The following is a 13185-nucleotide window of genomic DNA, read 5'->3' on the forward strand; positions in this document are numbered from 1 at the left end:
AAAATTACATTTTGATTAATTGCAGATGGGTCGCGGGTGGATGTAATAAATTAGTAGTGATGCAAAAATTAATTGAAAATATGAATTAGACAGGCACTGATTTGCTTACAAAAAAATGCTCATTGGTGGTATCCATTTCTTAAAGCAGAGAAATTGAGGCAAAACAGATTCGTGATAAAACTGAAAAGGGATAATTAAAACCAAGAAAAAAGGTAATGTGATAATCCAACGTGATCTCATAAGTATTTTTATGTAAAGTGTGGTTGTACCACACGCACATTTACTTACACTTTCATACACACTGAAACGTATAATATCGATGTGTTAACAGGACTAATATGTTAATTATTTACATATTAACAGCTTTACAGACGTACAAATTCGTAATTATAAAAATATTGGGCATAGGCGTTTAATATTAATAGCATGTTTTCATTAATATTTTCTGACTTATTTATTTAAGACAGTTTAATCATTTACCTCATGAAATGTTTGTGTTTCTCGGAGAATTACACAAAATTAAATAAGACTACACTTTAAAACGAAGAACATTTCTGTAATCATTTAACCATTTTCTAATATTTTATTATGGCGCTTTAGTTTGGGTTGGGTCACGTCAGCTTACTTTTGGGGGCTTTTCCACTGGGTGCAGTACGTAGTACCCAATACTTTTTTTAGTACCACCTCGGTCGGGGTTCAAAGCAACCCGGGCTGACACCAAAACGTGACGCGAAAACACAAAAGATCACTGATTGGTCTGAAACTATCAGCGTCATTGCTATAATGTAAAAGATTAGCTTACCTTTGTGCTAGCTTGCGCTGTCTCGAGTAAACCTGTTGTCATCTGTGCTTTGCTGAAAGTTCGCAAACTCCCTTTTAGCAATGAAAACGTAACAGTTTTTTTCCAGACTTGCAGTTTGTGGCGGCACTTTTGCGTCCGCATTTATGCTTAAATGCAACTTAAATGAGGCTCAGCGGAGCGTGTCGACTGACGCCACCGGTGTTTGTACAGAAATCATGTGATACAGAGGTAGTGATAAACGCGATGTGCAAACACCTATTTGTGGTGGTCAATTTTAATTTTGTGGCGGACTGAAAAAAAAATGGATGGGAATGTACAACGACGCTCTCACATGATGTCACAGCAGTAGGCAGCACAAATATAACGACACGCCTATAATCCTTCCCACTCCGAAGTGTTAATAAACTCAATGGAAAAGCTAACCAAGCCAAAGTGAGATGAGCTGACCCGACCTGAACCGAACCAAACCGTGGGGTACTATGCAATGGAAAAGAGCCAATAGTTTGCCATGACATGCAAAAACTGTTTTCTCCTATACAGTCTTCTACTTTGCAATAATAATTACAGCAAAACACAACATCAATTTACAAAAGATGATAATTTTACTCATTTGCTGAACTCCACAATCGTTAAAATTCATACGATTGCGAGGAACAGATCCAAATTCAACCCTTAATTCAGCAATCTTGATCCCAGTTCTCATTAACGACCAAAAACATTAAATCTCGCGTTCATTATGAATTTGAATTTGAGCTGATCCACGCATCTCTAACGTTTATAAATTGTAAAACTCAATGAACCCTTCCAAGCTTTGAAACAGCAACTCATCTGAAGAAACCCTTCTTATACTAAAGCCTACAGCTACAAAATGTAATCTTGCAAAGTACAGCTCAAAGCTGGCATTAAAACTTCGCAATATGAAGAAACAGTTCCAGCTTCAGAACGAATCCGTTGTTTTGTGACTTTTAATGAAATGTAATACATAAGGATTAGTGGACAGACTGAGACCTTTTTGCTTATTTCTAAGAAAGACTAATGGAAGTTTAAGTCCGACTAATTCTTGCTGATAAAACAGAACTACAGAGTGTATATACAACTCAATACACTTGTATGTAACCATAACCTACACTTCTTTAGTCAACAGAGTAATCCTGTGTAATGAAGTAAGAACTTATCTAGAGGGTGACGTCTCGCCTCCAGCAACATCAGAAGCTTCGGATTCAACAGGAACACTGAGCATGACAAAGAAGCCCTTTATCAGTCGGGCTGTGCCCGTTCCTCAATTAGTGACAGCCAGACTGAAAAGAGACCGCCGGCCACATTGTTTTCCAAAAGAGGGTCTTAGATTTCCAGCCACTCTCGAGATAAAAAGGCCAAAGGAATGATAATCTGAGAAAAATCTCTTAGGGAACTTTGGTGACACTTGCCTCAGGAGAGAACTCATTACCTCAATGTGTTTTGTGGGCCTTGTAAAAGGAGCTCAACAACAGAAGACTGTTGAACACTAGCTAATAGTGTTTAATGTCCAACAAGTAAAATAAAATCATTACATAAAAAAAATCAGTCGGCACCAGGAACCGACAAAAAGCTTGGCAGACTTTACATTTTTATTAGTTCATTACGCTGCCCTTTTCTTACCGAACTAAACTCTCAGTGACCCGGCTGGGTTCCAGGTAACAAAAGTTGCAAATCTTTCACAATTTGTCCACAATGATTGCTTTTATGACCACAATGGACAACCACTATGTAAAACCAAACAAAAATTTTAGGACAAGTAAATAATGACAAAATGTCCGATCTGTTCCCTATTGAAAAATACAGCTAAGACCAGCATGAGCTTGTTCTAGGTCTCCCAGCTTGGTTTTAGCTGGTATTGCTAGTGTAGTAAGCTAGTCTAGCTGTGTTTTGGTCACTAGCTGACCCACCAGCTTGACCAGCTTTGCCAGGCTGGGAGGACCAGCTTCTGCCACCTTAAACCAGCTACAAGCTTATGCTGGTCTTTGCTGGATTTTCAGTAGGGTTGCGTTAATAAAGATCAGAAGGTAGACCACCTGAGCATTTTACTAGACTTTTCTATATTTGTCGATATATGCACCACCTTAAAAGTATTTTTTTACAATGGTCAACATGGTGCATACAGTACATCAATAAAAGAAAAGAAATGATCTTAAGGGTTTATCTACTATCAGGCAACCTAGTAGCCTTACTTGATTGTAATTTTTAAGAGTGAATCAACATAGCAAGAAAACAACTATTCATAACATATTCATGTTTGTTTATTTCTTAATGCCATTTCAGCATCTATGGCTTTATCCATGGCAAGAACTGCTTAATCCAAACACAAGCTGGAAAAGGAGAATTTGGCATCTCCAATAGCCTGCTTGTCCTTGGACTGTGGAAAGAAACCGGAGAACCTGGAGTAAACCTACGCTGATACAGGAAAAACATGCAAACTCCACACAGCCGAAGCAGGGGAGATGCATTCTCCAAAGTGACTTTCAGTGCATTCAATCTAAATATCTATATGTACACTTTTTAAAAATTGCTGGGTTATTTTCAACCTACCGTTGGGTCAAAAAGGGATGATCCCAGCCTGATGGGTTGTAATTTAACCAACTGACCCATTGTTGAGTCAAATATAAACTTTTCTGGGTTAATTTAACCATACGGCTGGGCTTGTCCTTTTTTGACCCAATGCTTGGTTGAAAATAACCCAGCATTTTTAAGAGTGTATGTTCCCTGGGGATCTAACACTTTAATGTTGTGCTGCTGACACCATCCTCTGTTGATTGAGCTAAAGAAAAACTTACAAGAACCATGTTCATGCTTCAAGCCAATTACTGTAGCAGGTAAGGCAGCTTTTGGGAAATGTCAGCAAGAAACAAGAGTCAACCGTTGACTCATTCAAATTGATGTTCCTCTGTAGAGGAATAAACTGGCATGACGTCCAATGATGTCTAAATGGTCTAAGTATCCCACAATTGGCTTAATCTCTTTTTCTTTCTGTCAGTGTATCAAAGCATGGCATTGAGCCATCTGGCATACATCAGAAAGAAGAACAGAAAAGATGTTTCGCTGTTTCAGCTCAAAGACAAGACAGTTGTGGTCTCCAAACATGCCCAGCAAAGTGATGATTTGGCTTTTGTGTTGATACAAGTCTATGAATTAACAAAACAACTCTGTCCCCCAAGGGGAAACTGTTCTAAACTTTTACTTACTGCATCCACAGACTGTTTGTATTTTGCAAATTAGATGCATCTCTATAAATTGACTTAACATGCACGAGAAACCCAACACTGTCTTAATTCCCTTATGTTCTCAAATAAAGGCACTTCCTTCCAAACTAAAACTCCATCCAAGATAAACCCACACGCATTGACTCACCACTCCTGAAATCAGAGAAGGGGTGGAAATGGCCACGGCATAATATTTGCTCTATCCCAGCATGCTTTAACATGCCTCCGGCTAAAACGAAAAGAGCTGCTCCAGCATGGAGAACAGAGAGGAACGCTGAATGCCATTTCGTGACCTTCTAAAGAAAAAGGTGTTGCTAGACAATAGGGTTTGCACCTGCCTATAGAGGGCTTTTAGAGTACCTCTTGGTATTCTTCTCCCGAATGATACAGATCTCACATATCTGACCTTTGCACACATTCCCAGAACTCTCAGAAGAGACAGAATTGGGTGAGGGACCTCTGCAAATCTGTGTTTTGTTCTCATTGCATCTGCTCTTGATAGTAATCTCCCCAGCTCAGGAGACAGACGTCCTACACCCTTGGGCTGGGAGCTTCACATGAGGTGAAATGAGGGAACTGTCTGCAGATGCTGCTGTTGGTGATCCACATCCCACTAAGAAATGGATCATTTGAATAAAGAATGAACAACATGATACAAATCGTATCTTGCGTATGAGGAGCGTTGAATTGTTCTTGAGGGAATATTCTATAGGTATCAGTTCGCTCGCCTTAATTTGTCTTGTGGTGGTCATTCAAATCTCATTTTCATTCATGAGAATAAAAGAAGTAGGTATGGATTTCGTAGGATGTTGTATCTGGTTTCATCCAGCTCTGCGTTCAGCAGACTCTTACTCAGGACATATAAACACTCCTTAAACTGGGTGGAGATAAATGGCCAGGTAAGGAGATCTTACCCCTTACACAGGGGCCCAACAATACTTTGTGCCTGACAAATGTACAGTACCAGGCATGGAAACCGCTTGGTATCCTCTAGAGACCGAACGATAGTCGATTGGAAATAAAACTATATAGGGCGGTTTCCGGACAGGGCTTAAGCCTAGTCCCATACTAAAATGCACATTTGAGGTGTCTTAACTGAAAACATCTTGCATTAACATATCTTAAATATATCAGTGCCATTGTTTTGTCTCAAGATTCACACCACTTATGTTTTTCGTAAGGTATGTTTGTAAAAAATTACTTAAATGTCAAGATATAAGAGGGAATATACACCAAAGCGTTTAAACATAGTTGAAAATAGAAGGTGGACGCCAACTGTGGGAACTTGCCAGCATTTCTTCAGCTAAGTGATTTGGTTTCTATGATACTTTCGTTTTGTCGTTAAATGATGAGCCAGTTGGTTGTTGTAGTATTTGTCCCGCCCCTCCTCCACTGTGATTGGACCGCTAAGTGAAAAGTAACATTGATGAGCTGAGCTTTTCACAAAAGTTAAACATAAAACAGCAAGCGTCGGCGCTCAGCACAGACAAAACCCGCCAGCTGTTGCCGTTTTTGAAAACAACTAAAAACATATGCCGGCCGCAGGCGCAAACGCCTTTGTGTGCATGCCCCCTAACTTAAGTCCTAGTCCTGGTTTAATCTAAACCCTGTCTGAGAAACCACCCTAAGGAGGCGTGTACACTTATGCTGCATTCACAACAGCCGCGACGCGAATGAGGCGTTTAGCGCTTGCGCTGTAGATGCGATTTTGCCTCATTCACGTGTCTAGTTCGCGCAAACAACTTGAATTGAGCGTTGCCACGGGAAACGCGCAAATTGAATAATCTGAACTTCGGTGAAAAAACATGTCGCATTAACCAATCAGGAGCTTCCTCTAGTAGTGACGTGATTACAGGAAGTGAGCGGAATCGCAGAAGCCCCTCCCATGATGCGATTTTCCGTGTGAATGTCTTGAATGACTGAAATTTCACGTGCGAATGAAGCGAGTAAACTCAAAATTTTCAAAAAGTCCAACTACGTGTGAATAGCTTGTTTTTGCCGCCTCTACCGCGTCTGGTGTGAACCCACGGTAAGGCGTTTACACCTGCGGTCTGCGCATGTTTGAAATAGTTGAAAAATCTTGAAATGGCCAACTCGTCAATGTCACTTTTCAATCAGCCGTCCCATCACAATGGCGAATGGGCGGAACACATACCACAACAAACAACCGGCGCATCATTCAACGACTGATAAATAAAACAGAATTATCATAGCAAAAAAGCGCTTAGCTGAAAAACTGCTAGCAAGGGCCCACAGTTGGCACATGCCTGGCATTTTCAGCCGTGTTTAAACCCTTTAAAGTTGTCCAAATCCTTAGCAACACATATAATACCTGATGATACACAAATGGCGGTCAAAAACATCTATTTTATCCACTGAACCACAACGTAACACCAATGGAAACAGAACATAACAATGCAGTTGTCCCTAAGCCCACCCTCATTGCCCACTTTATCAACACAATCTTCCTCCACAGCAGCTGCAAAAGCAATCTGTAAAACCCAAATAGGAAATCCATCATCTGTTTTAAAACAATTACCCAACACACCTTTTACAATAAAAGCATACACAGCCGAATAATGCGGATCCCCAAAAGTCAACTTGTCTTATTTGCTTTGGACGCCTTTAAACCACCTTTGCATTTTTGAGGAATTTAAAATGTGTGCAGAACCCAACGGCCTGTCATTTGTCAAATAACACCGCAGGTAAACTGCAGCCAGAATTACAGATAAAGGAAGAGATGAAGTAAAGGTATCATCTTGGTCAGGAAGGACTGAGAGACCACTCGGTGGGTCATTAGCCGTCATGATAGCAGGGTGCAAGTTGTAAAAAAGCTTTACAAATCGTCCTTTCATGACCCAAAAGCTGTAATTATGGTTTTCCTATAGGTTTTTTAGCACTGAAGTGCCAAAGCTCAGTGTGAGAGCAAAACTTTCAGACACAGAGGACAGACGCTACATGAAAAAATATACAAACAACAGCTGCTAGCGCCTACAGCCTCGCCCTGAAAAGGAAGCGAACATGCTTGAGCAAATGCACATCAAAGCTACATAAAAATGTCTGGAGGTATGAATTCAATGTGGTTTGAAGCTTTGTAGATCACTTTTTCACCACTTAGAATAGACCTAATTGTCTGAGGGAAATATCATTTACTGTAGATATAGCAGGGTTTATGGCACTAGACCACAATGAGAGACCTTTCAGCTCTGACCTCCTATATACCCACCGCACACCTGCTTTTATTGAGAGAACACAAATGCAGTCAAACAGCTGATGGCCCATTGTGGCAAGCAAACAAAGAGCAAATCTAACTTTGTGGCCCAATAAAGAAACCTGTTAAGTTAGTGACCCAAAAAAGAAAACATGATTGGTAGGCCTTTAACTCTCCTCTCTGGTACTTTTCAGTTAAAGGTGGCTTCATCTACTGTATACATTCCTGTGTGTGAATGACTCCTAAACCCTTAAATGTGATGACAAGCATTAATTAGGCACATATGTTCCCATTCCATGCAGCAATACCCTATGTTTTTGCAAGAATACTGTGAATAGTTTACGAAACATGTTGTTAAACGCAGATGTGTTGCAGTCGGCTCATTCTTCAGCGCGTTCCCCACCCTTAAGCTGGCAATGAGTTGTATTCATGCATACATATAGAGTATGGAGCAATTTGGGTAAAAAAATTAGAGGTTCATCAATGTAAATTTACGATTACTAGTATTGGGCGATGACTTTTCCACCTGATGCAATTAATAGAAATGTTAGCGTTGGATTCATACCGGTTGGCCAAGACTTAAATCTTCCTTTTAAGCGGGATGTCAAGAAATGAACTCTTCCATGTTTTTCCAACCAATAAAATCCAAGGTGGTTTGTATCTAGCCTGCAATATGTGGAAACGAGGAAAAGCACACCTACGCCATGAACTTTCAACCTTTGGATGTGGTTTATGTGTTTCATGTTACGCTGTGAACTACGCCCCATCGCATTTATGTAAAGAAGGTTCTGGGTTGGGGGTCAGACTGATTTTTTTTTATCACTCAGTGACGGTTTTCAGTAAAAAAAATAACATTTTGTTATCATTTACTCACCCTCAAAGCAGATCTGGGGCACCATTGACTTCCAAACACTAAAAATGCTGGTTTATATTAAATCCAGCGTTAGGTCAAAAAGGGACAAAACAAGCCATTGGGTTAAATTAATCCAGAACATTTTTATATTTAACCCAACAATGGGTTAAAACAACCAACCACAGGTTAAATTACAACCCAGCAGATTGAAAATAACCCAGAATTTTAGTGTAGTATTATTTTTTCCTACTTTGGAAGCCAACGGTGCCACTGATCTGTTTAGTTATCAACATTTTTTTGTGTTAAAGGAATAGTTCGGCCAAAAATGATTTACTCACCCCCAAGCTGTCCAAGATGAATATGTCCATCGTTTTTAAAACAAACCCCTTTTTCAGTTATTTTAGAAAAATGTTTTAGATCTTTCAGTTAATCAAATGTGAAGTTACGGGGTCCACGTCCTTCAAGTCCAAAAAATTTGCACCCATCCTTCACAAAAGAAATCCGAACGGCTCCAGGATGATAAACAAAGGCCTTCTGAGGGTAATCTGCGCCGTTTTGTTGTAGAAATATCCATATTTAAAAATAAACGAAAATAACTAGCTTCCGGTAACGCCGCCATCTTAGACTCCTCTGTATTCAGCAGAGAGTATTAGCGTAGTGTACGCACTTTTCTTAATGACGTATGACAAATTCGGAGGGCGGGGGCACAGAGCAGCAGCAGAGAAACCTCCGTAAACTGCTTACGCTCTCATCTTGAATGCGGACGCGACTAAGATGGCGGTGCTACAGGAAGGTAGTTATTTTCTTTTATAAAGTTTTAAATGTTGATATTTCTACAACAAAACGCGCAGATTACCCTCAGAAGGCCTTTGTTTATCATCGTGGAGCCGTTTGGATTTCTTTTGTGAAGGATGGATGCACATTTTTTGGATTTGAAGGACGTGGACCCTGTAACTTTACATTTGATTCAAGTGAATTTTCTAAAATAACAGAAACATATGCATGGACATATGCATCTCTCAGACAGCTTGGGGGTGAGTAAATCATGGGTTTAATATCATTTTTGGCCGAACTATCCCTTTAAGCAGAACATAGAAATGTATACAGGTTTGTATCTTGAGGGTAAGTAAATAATGACAGAAATGTCATTTTTGGGTGAACTACCCATTTAAGAATGTTTTTGATTACTTTTACTGATTTGTTTGTTGGGTGGCCACATTCTAAGTACATAGCATGGGATCATAAACAACTCGTATTTGAAGTACCAATCATGGCAAAAAATAAACAGTTTTGGAGTAAATGTTGAGAGTTGGGAAAACATCTCCTTGACAACTTTGTAAATTTCCACTTGAAAATCTCAGCATTCCCATCAACAGGGACCAGATCACAATAGCTTCAGTTTAATGACAAATCCAGATTCTTTGTGCCGCTGAGGTACTTGCGAGGTGCACAAACACACGTTCCCTTTCTCCTGCCATCATTCAACTTAACCATCTCTTGATCCCAGGGGCTCCTATTCTCATAAAGTGAGTTAAATACTGCCCATTTAACTCACAGGATAATGCAGTCTCCACCGCTCCCATTGAAAAGAAGAGGTGGGTTTAAAGAAAAATCCAATTCACATCTCAGCACAAACACTTCACAGACTGAGAAAATGGCCCCTACTAGAGCCTGGAAGGAAAGGGATCTGTTTATTGACTGGAAAATCCATGGATTACTGAAGCGACAGGAATTGTTGAGCCAGGACAAAGCCTTTTTTTAAAAAAAAGTTTACCCTAAAATTTTACCATCACATACTCTCCCTCACCAAAACACAATAAAATTAAAAAAAAAAAAAACAGGTGCACTATATTAGAAATCATCTGAAGCCATAATCACTTCACAAAAAAACTTTCCAATATCCACTGAAAATATTCGCCAGACTTCACAAATCTCACTTTCATAAAAAAATAAAAGGTAACTTTGTTTCTACATTGGTATCTAAAATTGTGATTGAATTAAAAACATGACTACAAACTAAAACGGGGTAGAATAACACGAGCACCGCCACTGAGCCAAAGTAGCAAAGCTTCACAGGTGCATCACACTCATTTCCCAAACTGACCCTAGATCATCCATTTCAAGAGAAAAAAAAACCTAAGGACTGCTCTGAGGGCTGTAATGTTTATATTTAATGCGTTTCAAAATATTATTGCTGAATATGATGGTGCCTGTGGGTAACAGTAACATGTTTAGGCAGTTAACATAAATCTACCCAAGCATCAGCCCTTCAATTTAAAGTCGTCATGTCATGTCATGTTTAATCCACCCATTTCTAACATCATCAAAAACTAGTGGAAATGCAACATCAGATAACCTCCAAAATTGTGTAAAATAACACTGAAGTTGCTATTTTTGGAAGTAAATATTGTGAGATCATCAATGCAAAAGGAAACCATCATGGTAACATTACTCACGCATCACGTATCAAAACCTAAATAAATGCCGGTTGGAAGCATCATAAATGACAAAGCACACATTAGCTGCATAACACAACTTTACTTTCTCAACATGCATCAAACCCAGTTTCAACTGAGAATCTGATAACCGTCTTGTAACTTGGTCTCACTCGGTCTCTTAACAGAGAACAGGTCACGGAGGTTGTTGGTCTCCAGGTATCTCAGAGCATGGAAAAAGTTTTGTTTCGGGCAAAAGCGTATTGTTACGTGCAACCACAGAGCTCACAACAGGACTTTCCTGCCTCCTATGGCGCAGGCATTCATATACAGCAGGTGGGACCCTTGTTTGCTGTGATTTTAATGCAGAAATTCACTCAGCGATTAAATATCCTGGCGGGGTGTCCTCTTACAGCTGTTGCCCTCCTGCCTTAGGCCACGACGAGTCAAAGAGCGACAAACTTAAGGAAAAGCTCATGCAGTCCCAACACAATGTCAAATGATAGTGCCACTCAATCTATTATAAGCCTTAATCATAGAAAGCGTTTAATATTTACTAATTCATTGTATGATGCAGTTTACTTCAAACAATCATGGTCGATGACAGGGACTATGCATGACTACAAAACCATCAAACAGACATTCTTATGGAGGGGAACACTTGACACCTCTAGCCTTCCTCTTAAAATCATCCTCTGTTTTTATTTTGGGACATTAAGAATTTACTGCTTTTTAACATACACTTCTTTGTATAAACCTGCGAGGTAGGGGAGATCAGATATTGCTGTAACATAACCATGAGTTAAATGAATTCAGGAATTAGCTACAGGGCTGGAATCATTATTATATGATGGAAACCTCCTGAGGTAACAGCTTTAAATGTAAAACATTCATACGAAGAAGCTTTCATATCTGGTGAGCATAACAAACACTTTAAGTAGGTAAAATAGATTCTTGTGATAAGTTCGAAGTAAACTGTTGTCTATATTTTCCATAAAAGTTACAACCAAATCCAACAATGACATGTAGCCTACTTCAGACAAATATGTAGAGTTCACTATAAGTAAATTTCACTTATAATTATTACATGTAAGTATAGGAATGTAATCTATAAACTGAAGACAATTCACACAAAGTCACTAACTTTAAAAACAATCCATTACAATAAACATGGGATGTAATATTCATTATGATTCTTGCGTCTTATTTAAAAAGACAATGGTAATGCCACATAAACTAGTGCAGGTTTGTGCATTATGCTCCTTATAATGGGATAACAGCAATGTGATCACTGTCAATCAAATATTTATGAAGAAGTTCTCAGTTTCCCTTCTGACTTTCAGGTCTGCCTACATTACAGCTGTACAGACCTTTCTTTAGTTTAATGCAGGTGTGCAATGAAGTCAAGGCTAACTCATATACTGTACAGGGCAAATCCCAAACCACAACCTATACACACTGAATTTAAAAATCAAGTTTGGTTTGACCAAAGTGTGACCAAGAAGAAAAAGTTCTGAATGCAAATTTGGGTACTTTCTGAACTGCATTAACTTTCACAGTATGTTTGATCAAGGACGTGAGTTTTGTTGCGATACATACAATACATTTGAACTGTTTTACTAAATATCTTTCTGCTGGTCCAGCTCGCATCCCTGTACGGGTCTCGTGTACTCACCTCTCCTCTGCGATGCAGCCGGCGACAGCGCAATGAACATACAGCAGATTAACGCCTCCAAAAACGCGACACACCTGCAACGACGACCGATATCAGTTTCTCATTTTCATAATTTGCAGCAAATTAAAACTCGTCTTAAAGTGCACAAGTTTAACTTATACCTTTTCGCCATTTCTGTAGGAAATACTGATTCGTTCCGATAGCTACATGGGTTCCCTATTGAAATTTTGATAAAAGTTTGTCCCACTTCAGATTCAGAAGGGACCTGGTGCCGGTGCAACAGCTGATGAGAGCGATCCGAGAGACGCACTGATGAATAGAGAGGGGGAGAGAGAGAGAGAAAGAGAGAGGGGAAAGAGACGGGATCCAGGGTCCTAAAGCCTTCCCACGTTTCCTTACTTCCACCCACCTGCATTAAAAGGCCTGCATTGATAACGTTTACAGACAAGTCATTTGTAAAAAAGAAAAAGAAAAATACCACAATATTCCAAAAGAAACTACAGTTATTTTTATTTCAATTTCATTGCGACATTAAAATGTAACTTTACAAAAAAATCCTTTCATATCAAATGGGTTATTTTACAAAATGACAGATTGGTCTGAATACCTCTGACATCAGCCGGAAATGTGACGCTCCTTAACTCTTTCACCGCCAGCGTTTTAAAAAAAAGTTGCCAGCCAGCGCCAGCGTTTTTCATGATTTACACCATCAAAGTTTAATGCCTTCCAGAAAATGTTCTTCTTTAAATATATAAACATACAATATACCAAATGAAAGAACAGACCCTCTGCTTTCAAACAAAAAAACTTTCATCCTACCTTCAGTGGTTCTTTTGTAATCAGCTTTTGAATATGGGTAGGTTTCTGCAAAAACACCACATTTTGAGATAATTCCATTTTTGTGACCGACTTTTCATACAGATCCCATTCAGAGCGATCTTTAAAAAAGACACGGACATGCAGCTGCTTGCCA

General features: G+C 39.3%; 1 protein-coding gene across 1 annotated transcript in view; it reads right to left on the reverse strand.

Annotated features, from left to right (window-relative positions):
• col18a1a (collagen type XVIII alpha 1 chain a) overlaps positions 1-12524 on the reverse strand; it is a 99488-nt gene extending 86964 nt beyond the window's left edge. Inside the window, exons 1-2 of the mRNA XM_065252170.1 lie at positions 12374-12524; positions 12213-12286 (exon numbers count right to left, since the gene is read on the reverse strand). Coding sequence (XP_065108242.1) covers positions 12213-12286; positions 12374-12384 — 85 coding nt within the window. The 5' untranslated portion in view covers positions 12385-12524. The remainder of the gene's footprint in view (positions 1-12212; positions 12287-12373) is intronic.
• Positions 12525-13185: the final 661 nt, after the last annotated feature.

Source organism: Paramisgurnus dabryanus, chromosome 15 (genome assembly GCF_030506205.2).
Source record: "Paramisgurnus dabryanus chromosome 15, PD_genome_1.1, whole genome shotgun sequence".
Lineage (NCBI taxonomy): Eukaryota > Metazoa > Chordata > Actinopteri > Cypriniformes > Cobitidae > Paramisgurnus > Paramisgurnus dabryanus.